Genomic DNA, 22,062 nt, shown 5'->3' with positions numbered 1-22,062 from the left:
TATATAGTCTCCACATCCCACTCCAATTCCATTTCCTCAAGAAATAAATACTAACAGCCTGGTAGGTATCCTTCCATATCTTTTTCTATTTTTCTCTATCTCTTATATGTAAATAACATATAACAAATATATATTTTTTTGTTTGTAGGTTTTCTGGGAAACTTTTTTTCATTTATTACACTATAAATATCTATCTAGATCAACAGATATATGCTTAATTAATTATCTTCAATATCTTCATTATATTCTCTACTAAGGATATACATAACATATTTTGGTCACCATTTTTTCTAAGATAAACAGTTTCATTGTTTCCAGTGTTCTTGCCTCTTAAAATGATGCTGTAATAGTGATTTGATGCCAGATGCCGTTCTGGTTGAATTTTAACTTGTTAGTAGCTGGATACATTTATGTTCCTACAAATACTCTTTACTTTTATCCTGGGGAGCAGTTAAGTTACTTGGATCCTTGGTGGTCTTTTTTTTCAAGCTTTGTTAAGGAGGACCAGAGCAGTGTTTAACTTTTCCCCAATATTGTGGAAAAATTCTCAGTATGCCACCTAATGTCCAGTAAATGAGGATTTTCCACTCTGCTTGGTGGGAACAGAATACCATTACCTGCTCTGTATGAGCTCCAAGGATTTTTCCCTTTTATCCTTTTGGGTGGTTATTCCCTGAGCCTTGGGTAGTCTTTTTCATGAACATACTAATGAGCTGTCAGCTGAATATTCAGGTTGGACATTCTGCTGAATAAATATAAGAATTCTCTGTAGGTCTCCAGAATTCTTTCTCTGTGCTGCTCTCTCCTCTCTGGCACTTTGCCCTGCAAACTCTAGCTACCCTGGACTCTCTGGATTCAACATCCCCATCTCCTCAGCACAGGGAGACTTCTGGTTTCTGCTGGATTCTCCTACCTTGTTCTATAGGCAGTAAGCTGAGGCAATCAAAGAGTCAAATTCATTTATTCCCTGTTTCCCAAAGGCTACCCGATGCCCAATGCCTTGGGAAATACTGTTCCATATATTTTTGTCTATTTTTTAGTTGTTTCAAGCACAATGATAAACCTGGTCCTTATTACTCCATCCTGGGCAGAAGCAGCTCACACAGCTTGAATTTATTAAGATTTTATTCAATTCCTTAACAGTAAATATGATCATTCAATTTAGAGCAAATTTTCTTTAAGTAGTGAACACCCATATAGAAACTCTTACTAAAGACGCTGTTTAAAAGTTATCATTCTGTGGAAGTTTGTAGGACTATCAAGTGCTAATCTCACTAAAAAACTCAGTACTAGCTCACATGCTCCCTGATGACTCGGAATGGCAAGCACAATTTGGAGTTAAGAGAAGAAATGGAGTTGAGGGAAACAGCATCTTGAAGGTGAAATCTCCTAAGGCTAGTCCAGAAGAATTTCTTTAGAGAGGAAAAATCTCTATAACCACACCCCAGATCAAGACTAACTACCAATAATGCAGAGCCAACCAAATAAAAAATGCACATATTTAAAGGACTAAAGAGTCACTGGGATACCTAGACTATGAGCTGCCCAAAAGCAACGTGTAAAGTAGGCTCCAGCTATCCTCAGAGCCACTTTCTCTACCTTCTCACTTTCTTTGTTCCTAGTACATGTATGAAATGAGCCTCATCTTTCACATTAACGCTATTCATGTTAATAACTTAATATTTAGCCAGCATAGAGTATTTATGCTTTAAAAGAAAACAGGAAAGAGAAAGCAATGCTTAATTCAAAGAAATCAATAATGACATATTTTCAGGAAACCCATAATAAATCAGTGAGTGACAGACACGTCGTGGGCAGTGAGTGACCATTCGAATTCACTTCCATTCGTACTCACAAATCACCACCAACAACAGCGCATATTTGCATCATCTGCTCCAAGATAGGTTAAGTATGATATTGAGTTGGTTAGGACTTTAGACTAACACTCCAACACCTCTAACATGAGGAGTTGAGGGGGGAGGGTGTCACACTCTCTAAAAGTACATTCAGAGCTACGTTTCTACAAATAAAAGAATAAGATTTCCTCTGAGGTCTTGTAAGTGAAAAGTTATACAGGAAATTTTGAATGTGTGTCAATTAATAAAATTGTATTATTAAAAGTTTGAGTAATCATGTGAAAAGAGGTTTAAAAAATTCTGCTTATCGCCCTGGCCAGATTGGCTCAGTGGTTGAGCGTCGGCCTGCGGACCAGAGAGTCTTGGGTTCGGTTCCCTCTAGGGGCAAGTACCAAAAATAAATAAATAAATAAATCTGCTTATCTTAAATTTTTAAAAAAGAAAAAAACTTAATGATTTTTTTAAAATTTAAGACTTGAGGAGATTAAATTATTTTTTTTCCAAATAAATAAAACCCAATGCATTCAATACCAAAAGATGCAGAAAACACATTCCTGATCTACCTCACGGGAAAGCTTAGAGAAAACAGAATCTTAGCTCTTTCCATAAAGTTAAAGAGTAATCAAATTTGCCCCAAGGCAGCGCTGTTCTGTGCAGGCAACTTGGACTGCTTTGTTCCAGCACCATCTTTCTCTGCAAATCAGAATGGCTGGTCTGAGTTACACATGGATGTTCTTCCCCCATGAAAATGGAACGGAAACCTTTCAAGTGATGGGCATACAAACGTTTACATTTACATTGAAGTCGTCACAAATAATTCATGAAATTTCTAGAAGCCTTGTGCATACTAGGACTGAATGAGTATCCTTAAAACCAAGGGTAATTTAATCATTATGAAATTCCCATGTTAACAAAATTAGATATAGGGTATATTCTCATAGAAGACTTTCTGGTTATATTTGATATACAATAATTAATGAGTTTTAAATACAGCCATTTAATTGCCATAACTTTTCAATTCTCTAAGGAAATGTCCGATAATGTTTAATATTTTAAAGAACTTTTTAACATTTAAAGTTCTCTCTAGAGACTACTGTTTCTGCCAACATGGCAGTCTAAGCACTGGGGCTGACCTTCCTGCATAACCAAAAATGCTAAATAAAATATATTTTAAAGTCTCCCTGAATGTATGACAAGATGAGGGAAAACATTTGCATGGTTGAGTGAAGGAGGGCATCCAGAAAGATAAGCAGAAGACTAAAGCCAGCTTTTAACTGAGGGGATTTCCAAGCTTGGTTGACATGACTATTGGCTTCTGTTGTCAAGCAGGGCTCATAGGAAGGGATATACCATCCAAGGCCCACCCATGCTGGAAAGTCTAATAAGATAACCCAAGACTCCCAAATCTGGGACTCCTACGTTATAAGGAAGAATAAAATGTAAACTTACACCACCCCAAGTAACAGCACAAAAACTGATTTTCTTGAACTTGAAACTAAGTAGGGGAAGAAAGGCAAATCCCCTCTGAAATTTCCTAAGCTAAAATCATCCTCAAAGGAAGTTAGCATTCTAAACTGACATACCATGGTAGCCCAGTAAATCAAGCAGGGAATTTAGTTTAACCTTGTCATGAACTGTTAGTACTCCCAGACACCCAACAGAAGCAAAGAAACATCCTTTCAAATTCATTAAAGAAATAAAATAATTCCAATCTTCCACAAAGTATTCCAGAGTATGGATGAGGCCAATGTAACATTGATACCACAAACCAACAGAACAGTAAAAGAAGAGTTTCAGGCCAATTTAACTAGGAAACATGAAAACAAAAATTCCAAACTAAATGTTAATAAACTGAATCCAAAGATGTAAAAAGAATACAGGAATACCTCCTTTTACTGTAGTTCACTCTGTTGTGCTTTGCAGATACTATGTCTTCATCAACACTGAGTCAAGACCCTCCACCAGAAAAAAGATTACAACTTGCTGAAGGTTCAGATGATAGTTAGCAATTTTTAGCAATAAAGTACTTTTGGTTAAGGTATGTATATTGTTTTTTAGACATAATGCTATAACCCACTTAATATAGTATAGTATAAATGTAACTTTTATATGCACTGGGAATCCAAAAACTGTATAACTCTATTATATTTGCTTTATTACGGCGGTCTGAAGCTAAACCCATAATACATTTCTCCAAGGTATGCCTGTAATAGATCATGCTCGAATTGGGTTTATCTCAGCAATGCATAGCAAGTTAATATTATGAAATCAATAATTCTAATTTACCACATTAAAAGGTGAAATAAAGATAATTTGATCACCTCCATAAATGCAGAATTTCTAATCTGATAAAAGGTATCTATTTTTTAAATGTTTTTATTGATTTTTTATTTTTATTTTGTTTAATTAATTTATTTATTTTTGTCACAGATGTTTTTATTGATTTTTTAGAGAGAGAGAGAAAGGGAGAGAGAGACAGAAACATCGATGTGAGAGAGAAACATTGATCAGTTGCCTCTTGCACGTCTCTTACTGGGGATCAAAGCCCACAACCTGGGTATGTGTCCTGACCTGGAATCGAACCGGGACCTCTCAGTCCATGGGACAATGTGCAAACCATTTGAGCCACACTGGACAGGCAAGGTATCTACTTTTTTTTTTTTTTATAGAAAACACTAAATAGCATAATTAATCACTAATTGAAAACATCTCTTAAAAACTGGAAACAGAGTAAGTTAGCCCTTAGTCATCACTTCTATGCAATGCTGGAAGCTATCAGCATAGTAAGGCAAAAAAAAATTAAAGTAAATTAAAAGCATAAGGATAGTAAAGGAAGAAACAAAACTACATGTTTGTCTCAGATTGTTTGATTGTCTATGTGAAGAATATACAGATAAATTATTAAAACTAATGAGAGACTGTAAAGATGTTGGATAAAAAATATACCAAAAATTAAATACATTTTAACACAACAGCAGCAGAGAAATTTTGTAGAAAGATACATTCATATTATCAAAAAATAAAACATAAATATGAATAAATCTATCAAAGCATGCAGAAAAAACTTTAATAGATAAAAATATTAAAAATTTATTAAACAGTACTAAGGAAAACCTAAACAAATGCAGATGTATATAACAGTTATGACTTAGAAAATTCAATATCATAAAAATAATTCTCTCAAAATTAACCCATAGAGGTAGTGCAAATCCAACCTAAATCTGAACAGTGGGATTTGACAAGTTGATTTCAAACTTAATATAGAAAACAAAAATCCAAATATGACCAATATACTCCTGAAGAACAACAACAACATGAGGGGAACTGAGAAAACAAGCATGAAGAATTATATACAACTCCAAGGGATCTTAAAACCAACTTTATTTGCTTTATAAAACACAAATTTGTTTTTTTAATATTTTTTCTTACCTTACTCACCCGTATCACTGTCTCTCCAAGTATGCAGCCATGAAGACATCATCTGTGACTCCTCCTTTTCTTCTACTCTCTTGACCTTCACTTCAAGGCCAAGCAGTTGGTAACTGGTCTCTTAAATCCAATCCCTCTCTTCTGTAACTACTGATAAGTCCAAATGCAAGCCGTTGTCAACACTCACCTCCACTATAACTAACAAGTTGTCCCCCTGCTTCCACTTGCTCTTTATTTCCTATACCAACTACATGAGACCATTCTTTAGAACCTCACCTATCTATAAAATATGGCTGTAATCAAGCCAATGGTTTACTTCAAATTTTCAGTAAATCTTCCTTCCACTGCCAAGGGCATTAAGTTCACCCCCTTAGCTGAGAATTAAAGATCCTTTATATTTCACCTTCCAGAATCATTTCTTGCCAAAGCATAAAGCCTTGCATACCTTTTGCTCTGTCTACATTAGACTTTTTACCACTTCCTGTACTTTCTTAAAGTTCTGTAACTCTTCACAGCTTCCATATTTACCTTAGTTATTTGATTCTAGTTTTGTGCCATTTTTTTCTCCAAAAACAAAAATTATAGGAATTCAAGATTCAGCCCAAATTTCACCTCCCTTAAAAAACCTTCCTTATCCCAAACAAATGTATTTTGTTTATTACATTTTCATATTGATAACTGAAACATTTGTTGCTTTATTTTTGGTACATATTGAAATCTTATACATATTTTTACCTCCCAAGCAGCTTCCTGAAACATACCAGGTGAAAAATATTGGTTGTATTAATTTACATCTGTACAGTGCATCACAGTTTATCAAGACCTTGAGCATTTAATCCTTACACGATTTATACACTAGGTATCACTATCCCCATGTTACAAATGAGAGAATTTAAGTTCAGCAACCTAAAGTAGATCAAGATGACATAATTAAACACAGAAGAGCCAAGACTGGCACCGAAGTCTTCTGACACCACATCCAGTATTCTTTAAATCAAACTACTATCTAGATTCATGCAATTAACTTCTATTGGTATCATAAAGATTCAAGAGTGAAAACTTCCTTCAGCAATAACTTGAGAATTTAAGACTCTTTATTAAAAAAAACCCCACAAAACTATATTTTACATAAGATGATTAAAAGAGTAGTTCCTAACTAGACAATTCAAATAATTAACAATATATACTTGTGCCAACTGGAACAATGTTTGCAAGGATAGGTACAAGTGATCAATTAATATATGTGTATATCTTCTAATATGCCATATATTTAGTGAAATGTTCTAAACCAGAAAAATTTTCCTACAGTATCCACTTCTGTAACTCTTATTCTCTCCACTATGAATATTGACCCAAAACTGGAAATAATTGGACTCTGGCCACTGGCCATGTTCTCATCCAACATTCAAATCACCTCTCCTGCGAAGCATCTCTAATGAGCAACACTGGATTCTGATGGTAATATGAGACTGCCATGCTTTGACAAGCACACCCATGATGGCCCACCTACTTGGTCACTGTTTTGGCAGATTTTTTACTGGTGAACTGAGGTAGGAAAAGAGAGATGGGAAACCATGCATAAAGAGTTTCCAAGGCTAATTCTGGCAAAGGCAAGTCAGGGAACAGCCCAGCTTACTGCATCTGCAGCTTGGTCATGATTTAGTGGAAGCATGAGGCATGTAAGACCTAGGAACAGTGACCACTGGAGAGGCGTGAACACCTTCCCTTTCTCTCAGTGGACACCGTGTGTCATTGGCCTTGCGACTTTCTGGTACCACTGGAAAGGACCCCTTGCTTTTGAAGTCATAGGTACTAGGATTCAGAGATTTGGGGCTTGAACAGCCTTAGGGATTTCTAAGCCTGAAGGACTGAGGCTCAGGAAATAAAGGGATGTCCTCAAAGTTACACACAAATACAGGGGCAGAGCCAGTTCTGGAATTCATATTTCTTGACTACCATTAAAATTTGTTTTCCAACTGCAATGCCTTTTTTTTAAAACTTGTATTTGCTTTTCTAAAGCACAGTAGAACGGAGCGAGTAAAATGACTAGACATTCAATTTGTTTATTATATTATTTGTTTTTGCTTCTCCTGACCTGTAAGCAAAACAAACAGTATGAAGGACATAAATGTACTGGAGTGGATAATGTGGGAAGACAAATGAGAAGTTGAAATTTTTAAATCAAATGCTTTGAGAAAAAATAAATGGAAATCATGATTTCTAACACAGACTCCTTGCAAATAATTACTAAGTAATTATTGATTATATTCCATCCCAGTCCATTGTCGAATAACAAAGTCTGCAAAGTAGCTACTTAAACATTATTATGCTCTCCAAGAAGCTTTACTCTTCAACAGTGGTCCCCTCTTACCTGTGATTTTGCTTTCTATGGTTTCAGTTACCCACGATCTGAAAATATTAAATGGAAAATTCCAGAAATAAACAATTTATAAGTTTTAAATTATCTGTCATTCTGAGTATCATGATGAAATCTCAGGGGTCCCACACTGTCCAGCATCTCTATGCTGTAGAGGCTCTCCACAGGTTAGACTCTTTACCTTCTTGGTTATCAGATCAACTGTGGTTTTACAGCACTGCTTGTGTTCAAGAAACCCTCATTTTACTTAATAATGGCCCTGAAGTTCAAGGGTAGTGAGGCTGGCAATTTGGATATGCCGAACAGAAGCCATAAATTGCTTCCTTTAAGTGAACAGTTGAAAGTTTTGATTAAATAAAGAAAATAATTATATGCTGAGGTTGCTAAGTAGTAAACATAAATCTTCTATCCATGAAATTGACCAATATATGAATTATTTTTATTTTATTTTTTTTTTAATCCTCACCCGAGGGTATTTTTCCATTTTTTTGTACAGATAGAGTGGGAGGGAGAGAGAGGAAGGGAGAGAGAGAGAGAAACATCGACGTGAAGGGACACATCGAGTGGCTGCCACCCGCACGACCAACCAGGGCCTGGGACCAACTGCAACCGAAGTACGTGCCCTTATGGGGAGCCGAACCCGGGTCTCTCCAGACCGCAGGCCGACGCTCTAACCGCTGAGCCAAACCGGCCAGGGCGACCAATATATCAATTAAATGTTATCATAGGTATATATGAATAGGAAAAATACACAGGGTTTGGTATTATCCACATTTTCAGGCATCCACTGGTGGTCTTGGAATGTATACCCCAGGTAAGAGGAGACTACTGCATACCATAAATAAATAAAATTTCAAGACAAATTTACAAGAATATATATTTTAATTTTCATAATATACAACAGTATATCCATTTATAATTACTAAATTGAAATAACTTTAGCATACAATTATGTGTTTTAAATATAAGCAACTATTTATACATAAACTACCATCTACCTGCAAATGGTAAAGTTAAGACTACACCAGGTCAGACACTGTATCACATTTCATACTTCTGTAATCCCAAGGATAAATCCATGTTTCATTCCCAATAAGTGTTCAATAAAGCTTTGATGAATTTATGAATATTTCTAGCTTAGAACCATATGCTTAAATCTAACTCTGCATAAACATAGGATTGTACATAAGCTCTTCAAATTAATTCAGATGGCAATTAAAATCTGAACCAGAAATTACTGAAAGATTAGATGGCCAAGATTATATTCACATATTAGTCAATGTGAATTGAAAACTGTCAGTGTGCTTTGAGGGTACCAGGCATTTGAGCAAGTAGCCAAGAGAACAACACAAAGACATCTTTACATTGTTACCTCTGATATCTTTCCAAACAAAAAGTTCTATTTGGGGGGTTTAACCTCTGAATTGCAATATTTAGAGGACTTGACATATGTATATATGGTGGCAAGAAAAAAGTACTTCATCTCACAATTGTTTTTATAAAGATCATCTTCCCACAAATAAGCAGTTGCAATTCAAAAAAAAAAAATTCTACCTCCTATATAATTATTCTACTATGAATAAAAATTACACAGTGTTTACTACAGTGTTCGAAGTGATTTTTACTTTACACTCACTAATTCTTGAAATAATACAATGAGTATCATAACACCATCTCCATTTTATCAATCAAAAAACTGAAATGCAAAGGGGTTTAATTATCGTGTCAAAAGCCACACAGTTACTATGTGGTAGGTATTAGAACCCATGCCCATCAAACTCCAAAGCCCACGTTTTTAATAGATACACTATGCTGCCTCCCTGAAATCTTAAAATATCATTTTTGAAGCAAATCCCAATTTTAAAAAAATGTACTAATCCTCCCAAAAGTAAAAAAGAAGAAACATCATGGCAACAATAGCCACACATGGTATCCATAGTTCCACATTCAAAATCTAATTCCATCATTGGGTGGCATAAGGCAAATATTCTTAAAATACTAAGCTACAGGTGCCATTCAATATAGAGATAAGCTATATAATAGGATACTTGTTTATGAAGCCTACAGTTTTGTGCATGAAGCTGCATTCCACCCCTGAGCTCCATTATATACACTAAAGATCTGTTCATAGTGAAAACATTTTAATTCTGAGACACTGTAAAGGTGAACTCATAATCATTCTCTTCCTTCTTTTAACTCTCAGTCACTAATTCACCCAGAAAACTGCTCACAAATTTCTCTCCCCATAGAAACAGAAGGCAACAGAAGGCCCCTGATTTAGGTCATTACTTGCGTTACCCATTCCAGATGGCAAATCCCAGTTATTCCTCCACGAATGTCTGCCCGCAGTCTACACTGCACCCAGGTTTGGATACATACTATTTCCTCTCCTGGGACAAAAAACTATATATAAAAGAAACAGTTTCTCTTGTGCTTAGGTTTCAAAAAGAAGGAGACAGAAAAGGGAAGCCTATTTTACCAGATTTTGTTCTTACCCACTTGTTAGAGAACAAGTATAAGCAGGAACTCTTCCTCCTAGAAGATCTGATAGTTTGCTAAAAATATGTTTTCTTCAAAAAAATTGTAATAGAATAAATATTACATATAGTTTATACTTTAAATGTACCAGACTTCCTACTCTTAGGAAACCAGACTGGAGTTCTGAGAAGTTTAGTTAACCTTGTGATCACTAAAAGCTTTCAAGCTTTTGACCTTAGGGCTTTTAGACAAGTTGGGATTGAAAACCATCATGTTATTTATGTACCTTCTCACAGCCTATTTGTTTTCTCAAAGGCATTCACACGTCATTTACATACATAATGTACACTGTAAACCACTTGCCTGAATTGCCTGCATTTGAAAGGATGTTCTTCACACTCCATGAGCTCATAATCATGAATTCACTGAATACTCAAAGAGCAAATTGAAAGTGTGAAACAATTTAACACTACCACACAGAATGCTAGAGCCAGTGCCAAGAAGGAACCCTAATGGCTGAATTCTACTCAAATTCAATTCAACCTTGCCTTAATCAACATGGAAAGCCTGCTGTCACAATTTATATATTTGGGGTAACACACAGAATGCCTCCCCTACACTGTTTAGCATTTTCACTTGTTTCATACCTAACTGGGGCATTTCATTTTAGCTCTCCCCACTCTGACAACACAGTATATGGCTTATAAAATGTAAGAATGTTGAAGGCGAGATGTAAAAAAAAATTTCTCAGTAAAGACAATCACAGTGGATGAATGCTCACTGCACAAACACCTTTGTTTCAATTGCCAGGCTTAATACAAAGGCCTGTGAAATACAGAACCTGGATTCAAGTCCTCACCACTTCCCGTCTGTGATGACAGCCCAGCCAAGAACTCCTGAGTCTCCGTGTCCCCTTCTGTCCAAACGGGGTGACAATAATGTTAGCTGATGGGAATATGGTGAAGACAGGAGCACATTTAATATATTTAATGTAAAACTATCAACTAAGTTATTTTTTTATTTTTTATCCTCACCCGAGGACATTTTTCTATTCTTTGTTCAGGTAGAGTGGGAGGGAGAGACAGGAACAGAGAGAGAGAGAGAAACATCGACGTGAAACGGACACATCAAGTGGCTGCCACCCGCACAACCCAACCAGGGCCCAAGAATTTTATTCTCTTGAAAGTTCTCCATTTGGCTGTGTTCTAGTTATGAGGGTCTTCCTGGGGTATTTTAAAGATTTACTTCGGTGAGATGAGGCATATTTAATAACACACTAACCTGTGTATAAAAAACAAAATACCATCAACCCTCAACTACTAGGCATTTGTGCTCAAAGCTATCAAGGCAGAGAAATGGAGCTCCTTCCTTCCAGGACAGTCCGTCCACTGAACTGATGCCAAGGTGGTTCCCAATGTGTGAGAGCCTGGACCATCCTAATAAACACTTCAAGTCCATGCACGGCCCAAGGAGTGAGCTCCAAAGATGCTGATATTAGCAACGAGGCCAGGGGCTATTTGAGGTGCCCCTGTGGTACACAGCCCATGTGCTGACAGGTTATCATAGATAAGAAATGTAAGAAATGAAGAAACTGTTCCACCCCCTCACCCTCCCTCCATCTCTGCCTCCCCCATCATGCTAATTAAATGAAATGGATAGGAAGCTCAACAGCCCAGAAGATATCCAATGCTGATATAAACATGTGGTTTGTGTCTCCATCTCTGTGCAGATTCCCACAATTTGTAAAACAGTGCAGTGTATTAAAAACTGTTGAAGTGTCCTTTTTAAACACTGAAGTAAATGCTTTTGAGTAGGATACTAATAAATCAAATTAGATTTTGTTTGGAAAAATTATAAATTTTGAAAGTATTTCTGACCTACTTAATGTATGGTTTCAGCTTTTTAGAACTCTTATCATTTGAAGACGTTGGTTTGATTTCCATATGGTCTACGGAAAATATTTTACCTTAATCTATAAATGTAAATTGCAGGAGAAGAGCTGAGTAAGACAAACATCTTCTCAGTTCATTTTCTGGATTTCAATTAACAGCTAATTTACAGTACTTCTGGATTCAAATATATAGCGGAGCTCTTCGGACCAGTTTGGCAGGATTAACACACATTTTGTAAGGAGTGAACGAACCAGCCTTCCATTTGCTAACCCACAGTGTCTCAGGATCTCATCGTCAATGTCCCATTTTCAGCACTGACAATGGCAAGAATTAAGTAAGCAGAGGATTCCCTCCCCGCCTCTCTGGGGAAGAACACATTTTATGGAATTCATTCCATAGCTTTGAAGCTATAAATTTAAAAAAGTTCTTTTTCCCAAGCATTATCATTCGATAGAAACTAAAGGAAGTACACCACTAAAGCCATGTTGCTAAATCATTCTACTGTATCCAGGGTTGGGGAGAGGACTCTCCATGCCTTATTTTAGGAAGGATAAGTCCACAATTAATTCCAGGTCTTGGAATGTGAAAGAACTGTAAGAGGCCTCCAAAATTTCCCCAGTAGAGGAAATCCTACATTCCCAGGAATCTTGCCAGGCACCTGAGCCCAGCCTAGGCCAGGCCTAGCTGTGGGCTCAAGATGCTGCAGGGGGCTTTCCTACAGTGCCCCTTCCCCCACCTCCCCAGACACCAGATGGGCCCAGCAGGATGTGCAAGGCCTCATTTCAAATGGATGGTTTGCCTCTATCTTTTCTAAGCATTCTTGGGAAAAGCTTAGGGAGGGACCCAGGTTTACATATTCTGAACAATGGGTCTAAGGTCCTGCTAGAAATAACAGGTAATAGTCTAAAAAGAAAAAAAAAAAAATAATGATGATGGTAAATCAGTAGCACTTAATACTTTCTACCTGAGTTCTAGAAAAATGTTAAGGGCTCTTAACTTCTTTCCACTAAACGCAGTGATTGAGAGGCCTAACGGATTGTTGATGTGACTAATATTCTTAAAGTTGACAAAGAATATGGTGGCAACGACGAGGCAAATGAGTCTACATTTTAAATCAGGGCAAGTTGCTGAGCTGTACAAAAATACGACTCATACATATACAATGGGGGAAGACAGTGTGGTTTCCATAGAACAAACCTTGCAAGGGCATGTATTAGACTTTCGTAGACTAGTGAGCCATCATGAAGGGCAGACAAAAAGCTATGGAATTATATATTAACTTTTTCTTTATTATTATTATTATTATTTTTGGTATGTGCCCCTAGCGGGAACCAAACCCGGGACTCTCTGGTCCACAGGCCTATGCTCCAACCGCTGAGCCAAACCGGCCAGGGCATATATATTAACTTTTTCAAAAGGCCTTCACTAGACTCTTACACACTTTCAACTGTTTTACCGTGGACTAAGGAAATATAAACAGAGAAGGGGGGGGGGATTCCCTACCTGGAATCCCTTCTCTGAGGTAGTTCATGTAATAATTCTTGGAATTATTAATCTGAGGATATATATTTAAGAAAAAATAATCTTATTGAAACCTAATAACTGCCATTTGTGGGCCAAAAATGGACGTGGGCCCTCATGACAAAGGCTAAAGAATGACTATTGGCAAAGGAAGAAGAGAATTCAAGTATATAAAATACAATGCCTTATCCATCACTTTAGCAAAAATTGTATTTTGGCCACTTCTAAACTGGCTGCAGAGGCAGGAGGAGAAAAAAACAAATTCAAGATCTGAGAAATGAAAACTAAAACAGAAACGACTGGCTACGTACGAGAAGCGGCTCCTTGAAACGCATTTTTAACATGAGCGGTTGGCAACCCAGAGGGATGCCAACCAAGAAATATGTGTTCGGGTATTTAATATAATGAAGAAATAAAGTAGACATGAGCATCAATTCTAAAACGCCACACCTACGAGGCTGCCAGTGAAGCTAGAAAGTGCAACATGGAGGACTCAAATAATGATAAAATCTTACTGAGAAATTATAAACTTATGAAAATTATCCCAAGAATTATTACACTGGGAACTGGGTCACTGGTTAAAAGCGAAGCAGAAAGGAGATTCCTTTAGGAGGCCAAAAACCTATTTCTATATAAACAAGCCTGCATATGCGACTCCCAGGCAAATGTAACCTTGCAAGTCACTAAACTTTAATCATGCTTGGATTTTTTCCAAGAAAAAGAGTCATTTACTCAGAAGATTCAAGGTAGAAAGTCTTTTTGCAGAGTGTTCACACTTGCGTAAGAGGATAAGGTTGCCCTTCTGGACAAACGTTTTACCTCAACAGTCTAATCAACTTCTATCCATCATCAAAATACTAATTTCCTTAATCTCCTTGATTTGATATTATATTTTCAATTTCCTGAGCTTAACTGATATCCCCTTAAGTACAAAAAGAGAAAAGAAGAAAGAAAGAGAAAGGGGATGGGGGAGGATGAAGGCAGGGGGAAGGAGGTGGGGAGGAAGGGAGGGAGGGTATTCCTGAATACTGACTTTGTTTATCAGGTCTTTGCTTTTCCAGGTAATCTCTAGACAAATCTCAGAGATTAATTTACACACTGAATTTGCCCAGGCTCTTCACATATTAATACTCAGATTAACACCTATTGGAATAGTTCAACAGTGAAACAGGACACCTCAGTCTGTTCTGAAATGACTTCCTGCAGCATCAGCTTCTGAATGTCCCTCAGGACCCGTCTGAACTAGAGAAAGTAAGAGAAATCTGATTGCAAATTCAGGTGACCAAGTACTGCACTGAAGAAAGACAATCAGACATTCCTTTGAGTTATCTGCATCTTTGTGTCTATTTCTATGGAGATGAATTACCTATATTCTGTCCTAATGGATTTGGCTATACAAATGTATTTGAAGCTGTGCTGCATTAACCACCTACTTTCACTTATACCAAAAATGCCTTTCTAAATCAAATTCAATTCAATTAATACAAGGCTTCCGTTTTTATCTACAGTTTCATGAATTTAAATCGGAGTTCTGATAGGTATACAAATTATATTGTTTCACAAATATATTAAGTATGGCACAATATTTAACAAGTCATCATTATGAATATTCCTCCTTTGGTAACATTTGATTTTGGTTAGAGCAGAAGTTTGCAGAAAAGGAGTGAAGATCAATTTTAATAATGCATAGGTAGTGAGAAGGTATTGAGAACAAACTAGAGACCTAACTGTGGTAATCCATCCCTGGGATAAATATTAAAAATCAGGTATGACCTTTGTCCTCAAGGACTTTATATTCTAATTGGGTTCATAAAAGATGAAAATATTTTCTTAGTCATTCCACTCATATCAGATATAAAAGTAACTGCATTTATCTTAGTCTTGACTCCAGGTAAACCTGGATGAATGTCTATTGTTTGCATTTCAACGAAGACCTCCAAAAGGCCAGCTAAGACTGCAGTAATCATTTAATACAGCCAGACTTTGCAGCCAGGAGACTTGAAATCAAGTTATGAGTAATCTTAACAAACACATTATATCTCATCAAGCACTGTTTTCCAATCTGTGTAATGGGAAGATTAACAAATTCCACCATACTGGGTGGTAGTGTTCAGTTGAAATAATGTACTCAAAAGTGCTCTGAAACCACAACTCTATTTGACATCAAGCTACTGTGTAATTTGAGGAATATTAGCACCCCTGTTAGAAAAGTTCAAAGATTATACTTTATTCTAAGACCATGCCCTCCACGCTGCATTTTGGAAAGGGCAGATCAAAGGCGTCCCAGAGTCTGGAGAGCACCATCTTTTTTTGCTTTTGCCTGGCCATCTTTCACATTTCTGTCCATCTTTTTTATTTTAGTGACTTTTTCAATTCTTGTTTGTGATTTCAATGGACTATACTTTTTTCCTGTCATTATAATTTTTGTCTTATACAGTGCCAAAAGGGAGGCACTAAGATTTTGCCATTCTTTAGCCAAGATGGTAAATTAAAGCCTTTCATTTCACTAAATTAAAAAGCAGGGTTGATCATTTAGAAAGTAATTTCAGATTTTGGGCAAACTTCTCAGTCTTCTACTTGGCCATTCTTACTTCACTTTCACCACACACACACACACACACACACACACACACAAAAGTATGCTTCTTGTACTCAAAGATAGGGAGGAAATAAGATTAGAGTAATAATCCATTCAAAGTTGTTTGTATTGTTTTAACTTCAACAGTTATGTTAAAAAATAAATCTGTATGAAAGGAAACACAAAAGTAAATGCTGTTAAAAGTTCTTTTTCCTTGTCATAGATGCTTGTTTGCTGAGGAAAATAAACATTTATGCTTGAAGTGTTTCAATACATATGGTGCAACTAATGACATTTTAAAATTGAAAACATTCATAAATAGAAAATAAACCACTTATGTTCACAAATTCTGCTGGACAATTTCTAACATAAGATAAGCTTGAAACAACATAACTGTGGAAAATGTATTAACTAATTTTTGACACTTATATTCATATTTGAAATTAATGTTGTTTAAAAGGCAGACACTTTAATTCGTATAGATAACTATATTTATGTTCCTGAAATTGGACCAATGTATACATATGCCCTATTTTTCCTCCAGCTGATAGTTGGAATCTTTCACACAACAGAGCAGCATAGTTGTCCTCAACAATCTTTAGAAATAACGTACTTCAATTTCCACATCATCTAAAACAATCAAGTGCATAATTTTCACCCAGTTGCAGATGTTATTCAAAACAAACTTCTCAATAAAAGGTATGTTTAGGAAGTTGTATTGAATTCTAGTTACCCCTGGCAGAACCCTGTCCTGTCCTCCCAACCATCAGGGAAAGCTTTTGGTGGGCTAGACTGAGTATTAAGGGTGAGAGAAGAAAATGTATAAGCCAAAATTGAATTAAATCAGAATTTGTTTGTTCTAGGACAAGTTTCTTCTAAGCTACTTCGAGTTTCGACTAAGTAACTGCAGTAAGAGTTCACCAATAAAGATCTGATAACGGGGACGGAACACACACACACTCTCTCCTTGTCAGAACAATGTGTTATCAAAGGTAGAAATTAACAAGGGAATTTCCATCGTTTTCCTTCACTTGTGTACATCTCTCCCGTCAGGCCCAGGAGAGGCTGGATAAAGTTTACCTAGCTGCGGAAGGAAAGAACTCGCAGTCACAGACCGACGAACCCCGCACACAATCTGGAGAGGCAGAGACATTTCTGGTCCTCTGCCCACTCCCTTCCTCTGCTTCGTAAAAGCCCACAGCTCTCGAGATGGGACAGAACATGCCTTCAGCTTGCAAACAAGTCTGCTGTCAAGTCGGTCCCAACAACCCCTATAACATTCCTTTAGATGTCAGTCGCAAGTCTACACTGAATCCGCGTCACCTCAACCCCAATCCAGCAGGGCAAGGGTCCGGGAGCCCCGGGAGCCCCAGGAGCCCGCGGCGGGCGCTGGCGTCCCGGGGCGCGGCGCTCACGTGGTCTCCCGCCGCCACACGTGCGGCTCGGACCTGAGGCAGCGAGAGGGAAGCACCGCCCCGCGCGGGAGGAGAGACCCGCAGAGGCACCGGACGCGCGCGGAGGGGAGGGGAAGGTCCCTGGCGCTCAGGGACCAGGCGAGGAGAAGCTGAGCTTCAGGCAGTGCTGGTCCAACTGCAGTTCCCGGGGGTGTACGCAGGAAGGAAGACACAAGTTTGAATGGGGTGGCAACTTAGATTTTTTTTTTTTTAACATTTGTCTTAAATGGGCAAATGCACTTGAATTCCATCTAGCGTGAGAGCTTCCAAGGTCGTCACAACCCCTTTCTCGCCTGGAACCCACACTTGAAATCCCTGGCAAAAGAGGGAGCAAATGTATCCCGAGGTAGCAATTCCATCCCCACCCACCTTTTAGGGAACAAAGAGGAGGTGTTGCCCCCGCCAGGCATAAAGCCCGCTGAGTGTTGGTATTTAAAACCCACGGCGGCCAGCTGTGTTTATGGCTCGTTTCGTTTTGCGGGGGGAGGGGAGGGGAATCAGAACTCCTGGACGTTTTTCCCAAACTGGAAGAGCGGAGCTTGGCATCTGATGCCACTAGCACAGAACTCCAGGCAACTCGGGCCGCGGCGGCCGCCACTCCGGAGCGGGGAGGGAAGCGCCGGAGGGGGAGGGGAGGAGGGGCGGCGGGGCAGCTGGCACCGGAGGGAAGGAAACAGGTGAGCTCCCACCGCCACCCACCGACACTCAAGCGCCGCGGCCCCCGGCGCGCCACCGTCCCAACTTGGAGAGGCACTTACCGGCTTTACACGGGTCCTTGTAATCTATCATCTCCGCTTTATCCTCTTCGTTTCCCTCAAAAGTGTAATCATAATCGAGGCCAGCGCAGACCCACAGTTCCCCGTATAAAATAATCCCCAAGGCCACCAGCCACAAGAGCATCCTCGGGGAAAGCGTTTCCAACCCCATCCTCCTCCCCTGGAGGAAAAGGAGGGGACCGGACCGGGAGGTGAGGCGTCCTCGGTCCACGCTGATGTGCGGGGCGAGGAGGACCGGTGTTCCTCTCCCCGCGGGGAGGCTCCTCGGCAGGACCCGGGTGTTCAGGTGTCCGGAGACATGCGGCTGCCGTTGGGACAGGAGCGGGGGCAAGAACTGCCTGTTACCCCCAGTTGCAGAGAGAAGTTGGCGAGGGACCCGCGGGTGGGCGGAGGGCAGGTAAGGAGCTCGTCTCCCGAGATGGGGAGGAGCAGCTGCGGGCAAACTCGGCTCTCGCGGGTGGGTGCTCGCAGCCTGCCAGGTCGTCTTTCTGGCGGCCGAACTTCCCACAGCCGCGGCTGGGCGACCAGCGCCCCACGGGCTCAGCTGCAAACGGAGCTCCGGCTCCCGCGCCGCGCCCCCGCCGCTGCCAGGACCCGGCGGCCGAGCGCGAGCTACCGCCTCCTGCGCCCGCCGCCGCCGCTCCGGGAAGATGAATCCGGTCTGCACATCAGCACATCTGAACTGAAAGGGGAGACCGAGGAAGGGGGTGGGGGGCAGGCATGTCTACGCCTCGAGACCTTAAAAGCCTGCTGAAGCCAGCAAAGCAACTGACTGCAAGGAGAGCAAAAGTGTGAGGATTGGGGGGGATGCAATGTCTGCCCCCCCACCCCAGGCCGTCTTTTTACCCTCTTCCTAACTTGAAAAAAAAAATCTTCGCCGCATCTAACCCAATCACTTGCATCCTGCTTACTTATTCATACAATCAGGGTCAGGATCCGGGCCACAGCCTCCTCTCTGACTTCTTTTGATAGCCTTATACAAACAAACAGACACGAGCGCGCCGACAATTCCATTTATAATTTACTAAAGATAAAAATGAATATATTATGTATCTGCGTCCGCGAACAGCAATTAATAGATGATGTACGTGTCACTCTGGAGTGTCAGACCGGGGGTGGCGCGAGGGATCACGATAACTTAGCTGCAAATCTCTACTTCCCCTCCCCCCAAATAAACAGCGAGTGTGTTTCTTTCCTTCGCAGCCGATTAATTTAAGTACAACCCAGGAATGGAGGAAAAGTGTCGGAGCCTCCGTGACTTAGGTAAGCAAATAGTTTAAAAGTCCTTTTAAAATACCCCTAAGCAGAAACTTTTGCTAAGAACTAAGAGCCTCAAAACTGCAATTAAAATTTAAAAATCCAAAGTCAAGTTACAGATTGCAGCAGCAGGAAACGTTAAGACCTTGCTGATGGGCTGGCGCTCTGGCTCACGTGGGCGCAGGAAGGGAAGTTGGAAGGAATACTCGGGAAGCAAATTTTCTATGACAGTTCTGGCGCCCATGCCCAGAGTTGCTCAGTATCCTTGGGCTTGAGTTGTTTTACTTTGGAGGAGAGTGTGTAAAACCTGGCAGCAGGACCAGCGAGGTAAACCGCATGTCAGCCTCACAGACGCAAGACAAACACAGGCTGTGGGAAATTGGGAAGGGGAAAAAAAAAATCAGAGGAAATCTCTGCAAAACCCCTGGTGTGAGCAATTCAGAGGTTTGCCCACATCTGCAAGTCGTTTCCAAAATAGGTGAGAGGACGTCTCCCCCAAATTTCCAAGGGACTGGTGATTGGGACCTTTCCCTTTTCCAACTAAATCTTGAATTGTCACTTAAGTAGGGACTTCTAAAAATGTCTTCCATTGCCTTTACATGTTTATTTAACATTTAAATTGCCCTCCTTTTCCAGTTACCATCAACATACAGTTTCATCTAAAGGGAAATATGAAGATAACCACACACACATACACACCTTTGACAGGTAGACCAGGTCTTTGGTTAGGGGATTTGACCAGGTTTTATGTTTGTTGAAGAAAAATTAGAGGCTAAACTTGAAGTATCAACTATTTTCAACTTAAACTCAAAATAAAAGGATGAGAGGACTAGGTAGAACTGACCCAAAACCCAGGCTTTCTCAGAGATGCAGCCTCCCTTCTGCAGATCTCAAACTTTTAACCTCCACGTCACAGAACAGAGAGAGGATCTGAAAAGAGCATGTTCAATAAGCTAGTAGAGGTATTTGGTTTTGAAAACTCTTGCTGAGTCATTCTCAAATTCTTTGACCCATCCAAAAAAAAAAAATGTTTGCATAATTAATAATGGAGTTGCTCTAGTGCTCTAGTGCAGCCCATATGAAAGCCTAGACAATTCGACTTTCCTTTAGAGATCCTTGCTCTTGAGCTGCTGACAGTGTCCCAACTCCCTACTCCCAGACTTGTTAAAATGTCCCTTGTTAATCTAAATGTCAACAAACATCTCGTTAGACTATTTGATCATATGTAAATTTGCAAGAGTTTGTACCTGGAGTTTGCCTAAACATCACATACAGGAAGGAATAAATATCCCATTTCATTTGTCTTGAAAAAAAGGTATCATATAGGGATATCTACCTCATTATATAATAATGCCTATTATGTTTTCCTTAAAGAATTTATTATTGCTTAGTTTTACAATTTTATAAATTTGCAATCCAGAGTTAGAATGACTAACATAGTAGAACCTAAATCAAAATATAGAAATGTTTATACCTGAAATAATTGCAGAGAATTATTTACATCACAGGCCTCGACCCCTGATTTATTTTTAAATATTTAAAAATATGTATTAAATCTAAGCTTATAATAATAACCGTTAAGCTTAATTTATTTCTATAGTTGCCATGATTGCAAAGTAAAGGTAGATTTTTTCCTGTTCATGGAAAAATATGAATTTGCAAGAAAAGATTAAAAACATGAGAAGGAGTTGACTGCAGCCACATACCTGTGCAGCATGTGAATCCAGTCTCCTCAGGAACATAAAAAGAGATCAATTTCTTTAGTAAGACATGCACTGAAGTCACCTTGGTTTCTAGCTGGTAACTGCCCTTGATCAGCATCGCCACCTGCAGCGGGACTCCATCAGCCCCCAGCAATCCTCCAGAATGAAGCCACCCATGATAGCTGAAGCAAGAGGTACCTTCTGTGCCAATTGGTACACCCTGTTTGCTATCACAGTAATTAAAATAAATTTACCTTGTAGATAATGTCATTTAGAAATGTCTATTTTCTAATTTAGTCAATTTGTGAAACGCTAGTTGTGATTGTTTGCTGTTATAAAACCAAGGAATGAATGAATGTATTCCCCTCGTGTCCCTAGTTAATAATAATAATAATAATAATTCTCCTGTCCTATTTGGAGAACTGTCTATTCAAGTCCTCTGCCCATTTTTAACTGGATTGTTTGTCTTCCTTTTGTTGAATTGTATGAGTACTCTATATATTTTGGATATTAACCCCTTATTCAATGTATCGTTGACAAACATGTTCTCCCAGAGAGTGGGTTCCCTTTTCATTTTGATTCTGGGTTTCTTGTTTTTTTGTTTTTGTTTTTGTTTTGTTTTGTTTTTCTTTGCTGAGCAGAAGGTTTTTTAGTTTGATGTAGTCCCATTTATTAATTGTTTCTTGAATTGTCACTTAAGTAGGGACTTCTAAAAATCTTTGTTTCTCTTGTTCTTGGTGA

General features: G+C 39.0%; 1 protein-coding gene across 2 annotated transcripts in view; it reads right to left on the bottom strand.

Moving 5' to 3' along the window:
* Positions 1-19,180, bottom strand: part of TLL1 (tolloid like 1) — a 174,475-nt gene extending 155,295 nt beyond the window's left edge. Inside the window, exon 1 of one of the 2 annotated variants that reach the window (XM_036240610.1) lies at positions 18,344-19,180. In XM_036240610.1, coding sequence (XP_036096503.1) covers positions 18,344-18,512 — 169 coding nt within the window. In that variant the 5' untranslated portion in view covers positions 18,513-19,180. The remainder of the gene's footprint in view (positions 1-18,343) is intronic. The other variant, XM_036240611.1, reaches the window with a different exon arrangement.
* Positions 19,181-22,062: the final 2,882 nt, after the last annotated feature.

The sequence above is a fragment of the Molossus molossus genome, unplaced genomic scaffold (assembly GCF_014108415.1).
Source record: "Molossus molossus isolate mMolMol1 unplaced genomic scaffold, mMolMol1.p scaffold_m16_p_4, whole genome shotgun sequence".
In the NCBI taxonomy this organism is placed as follows: Eukaryota; Metazoa; Chordata; class Mammalia; order Chiroptera; family Molossidae; genus Molossus; species Molossus molossus.
Note: the sequence above shows the minus strand (reverse complement) of the source record. Positions and strands in the feature narration are given on the sequence as shown.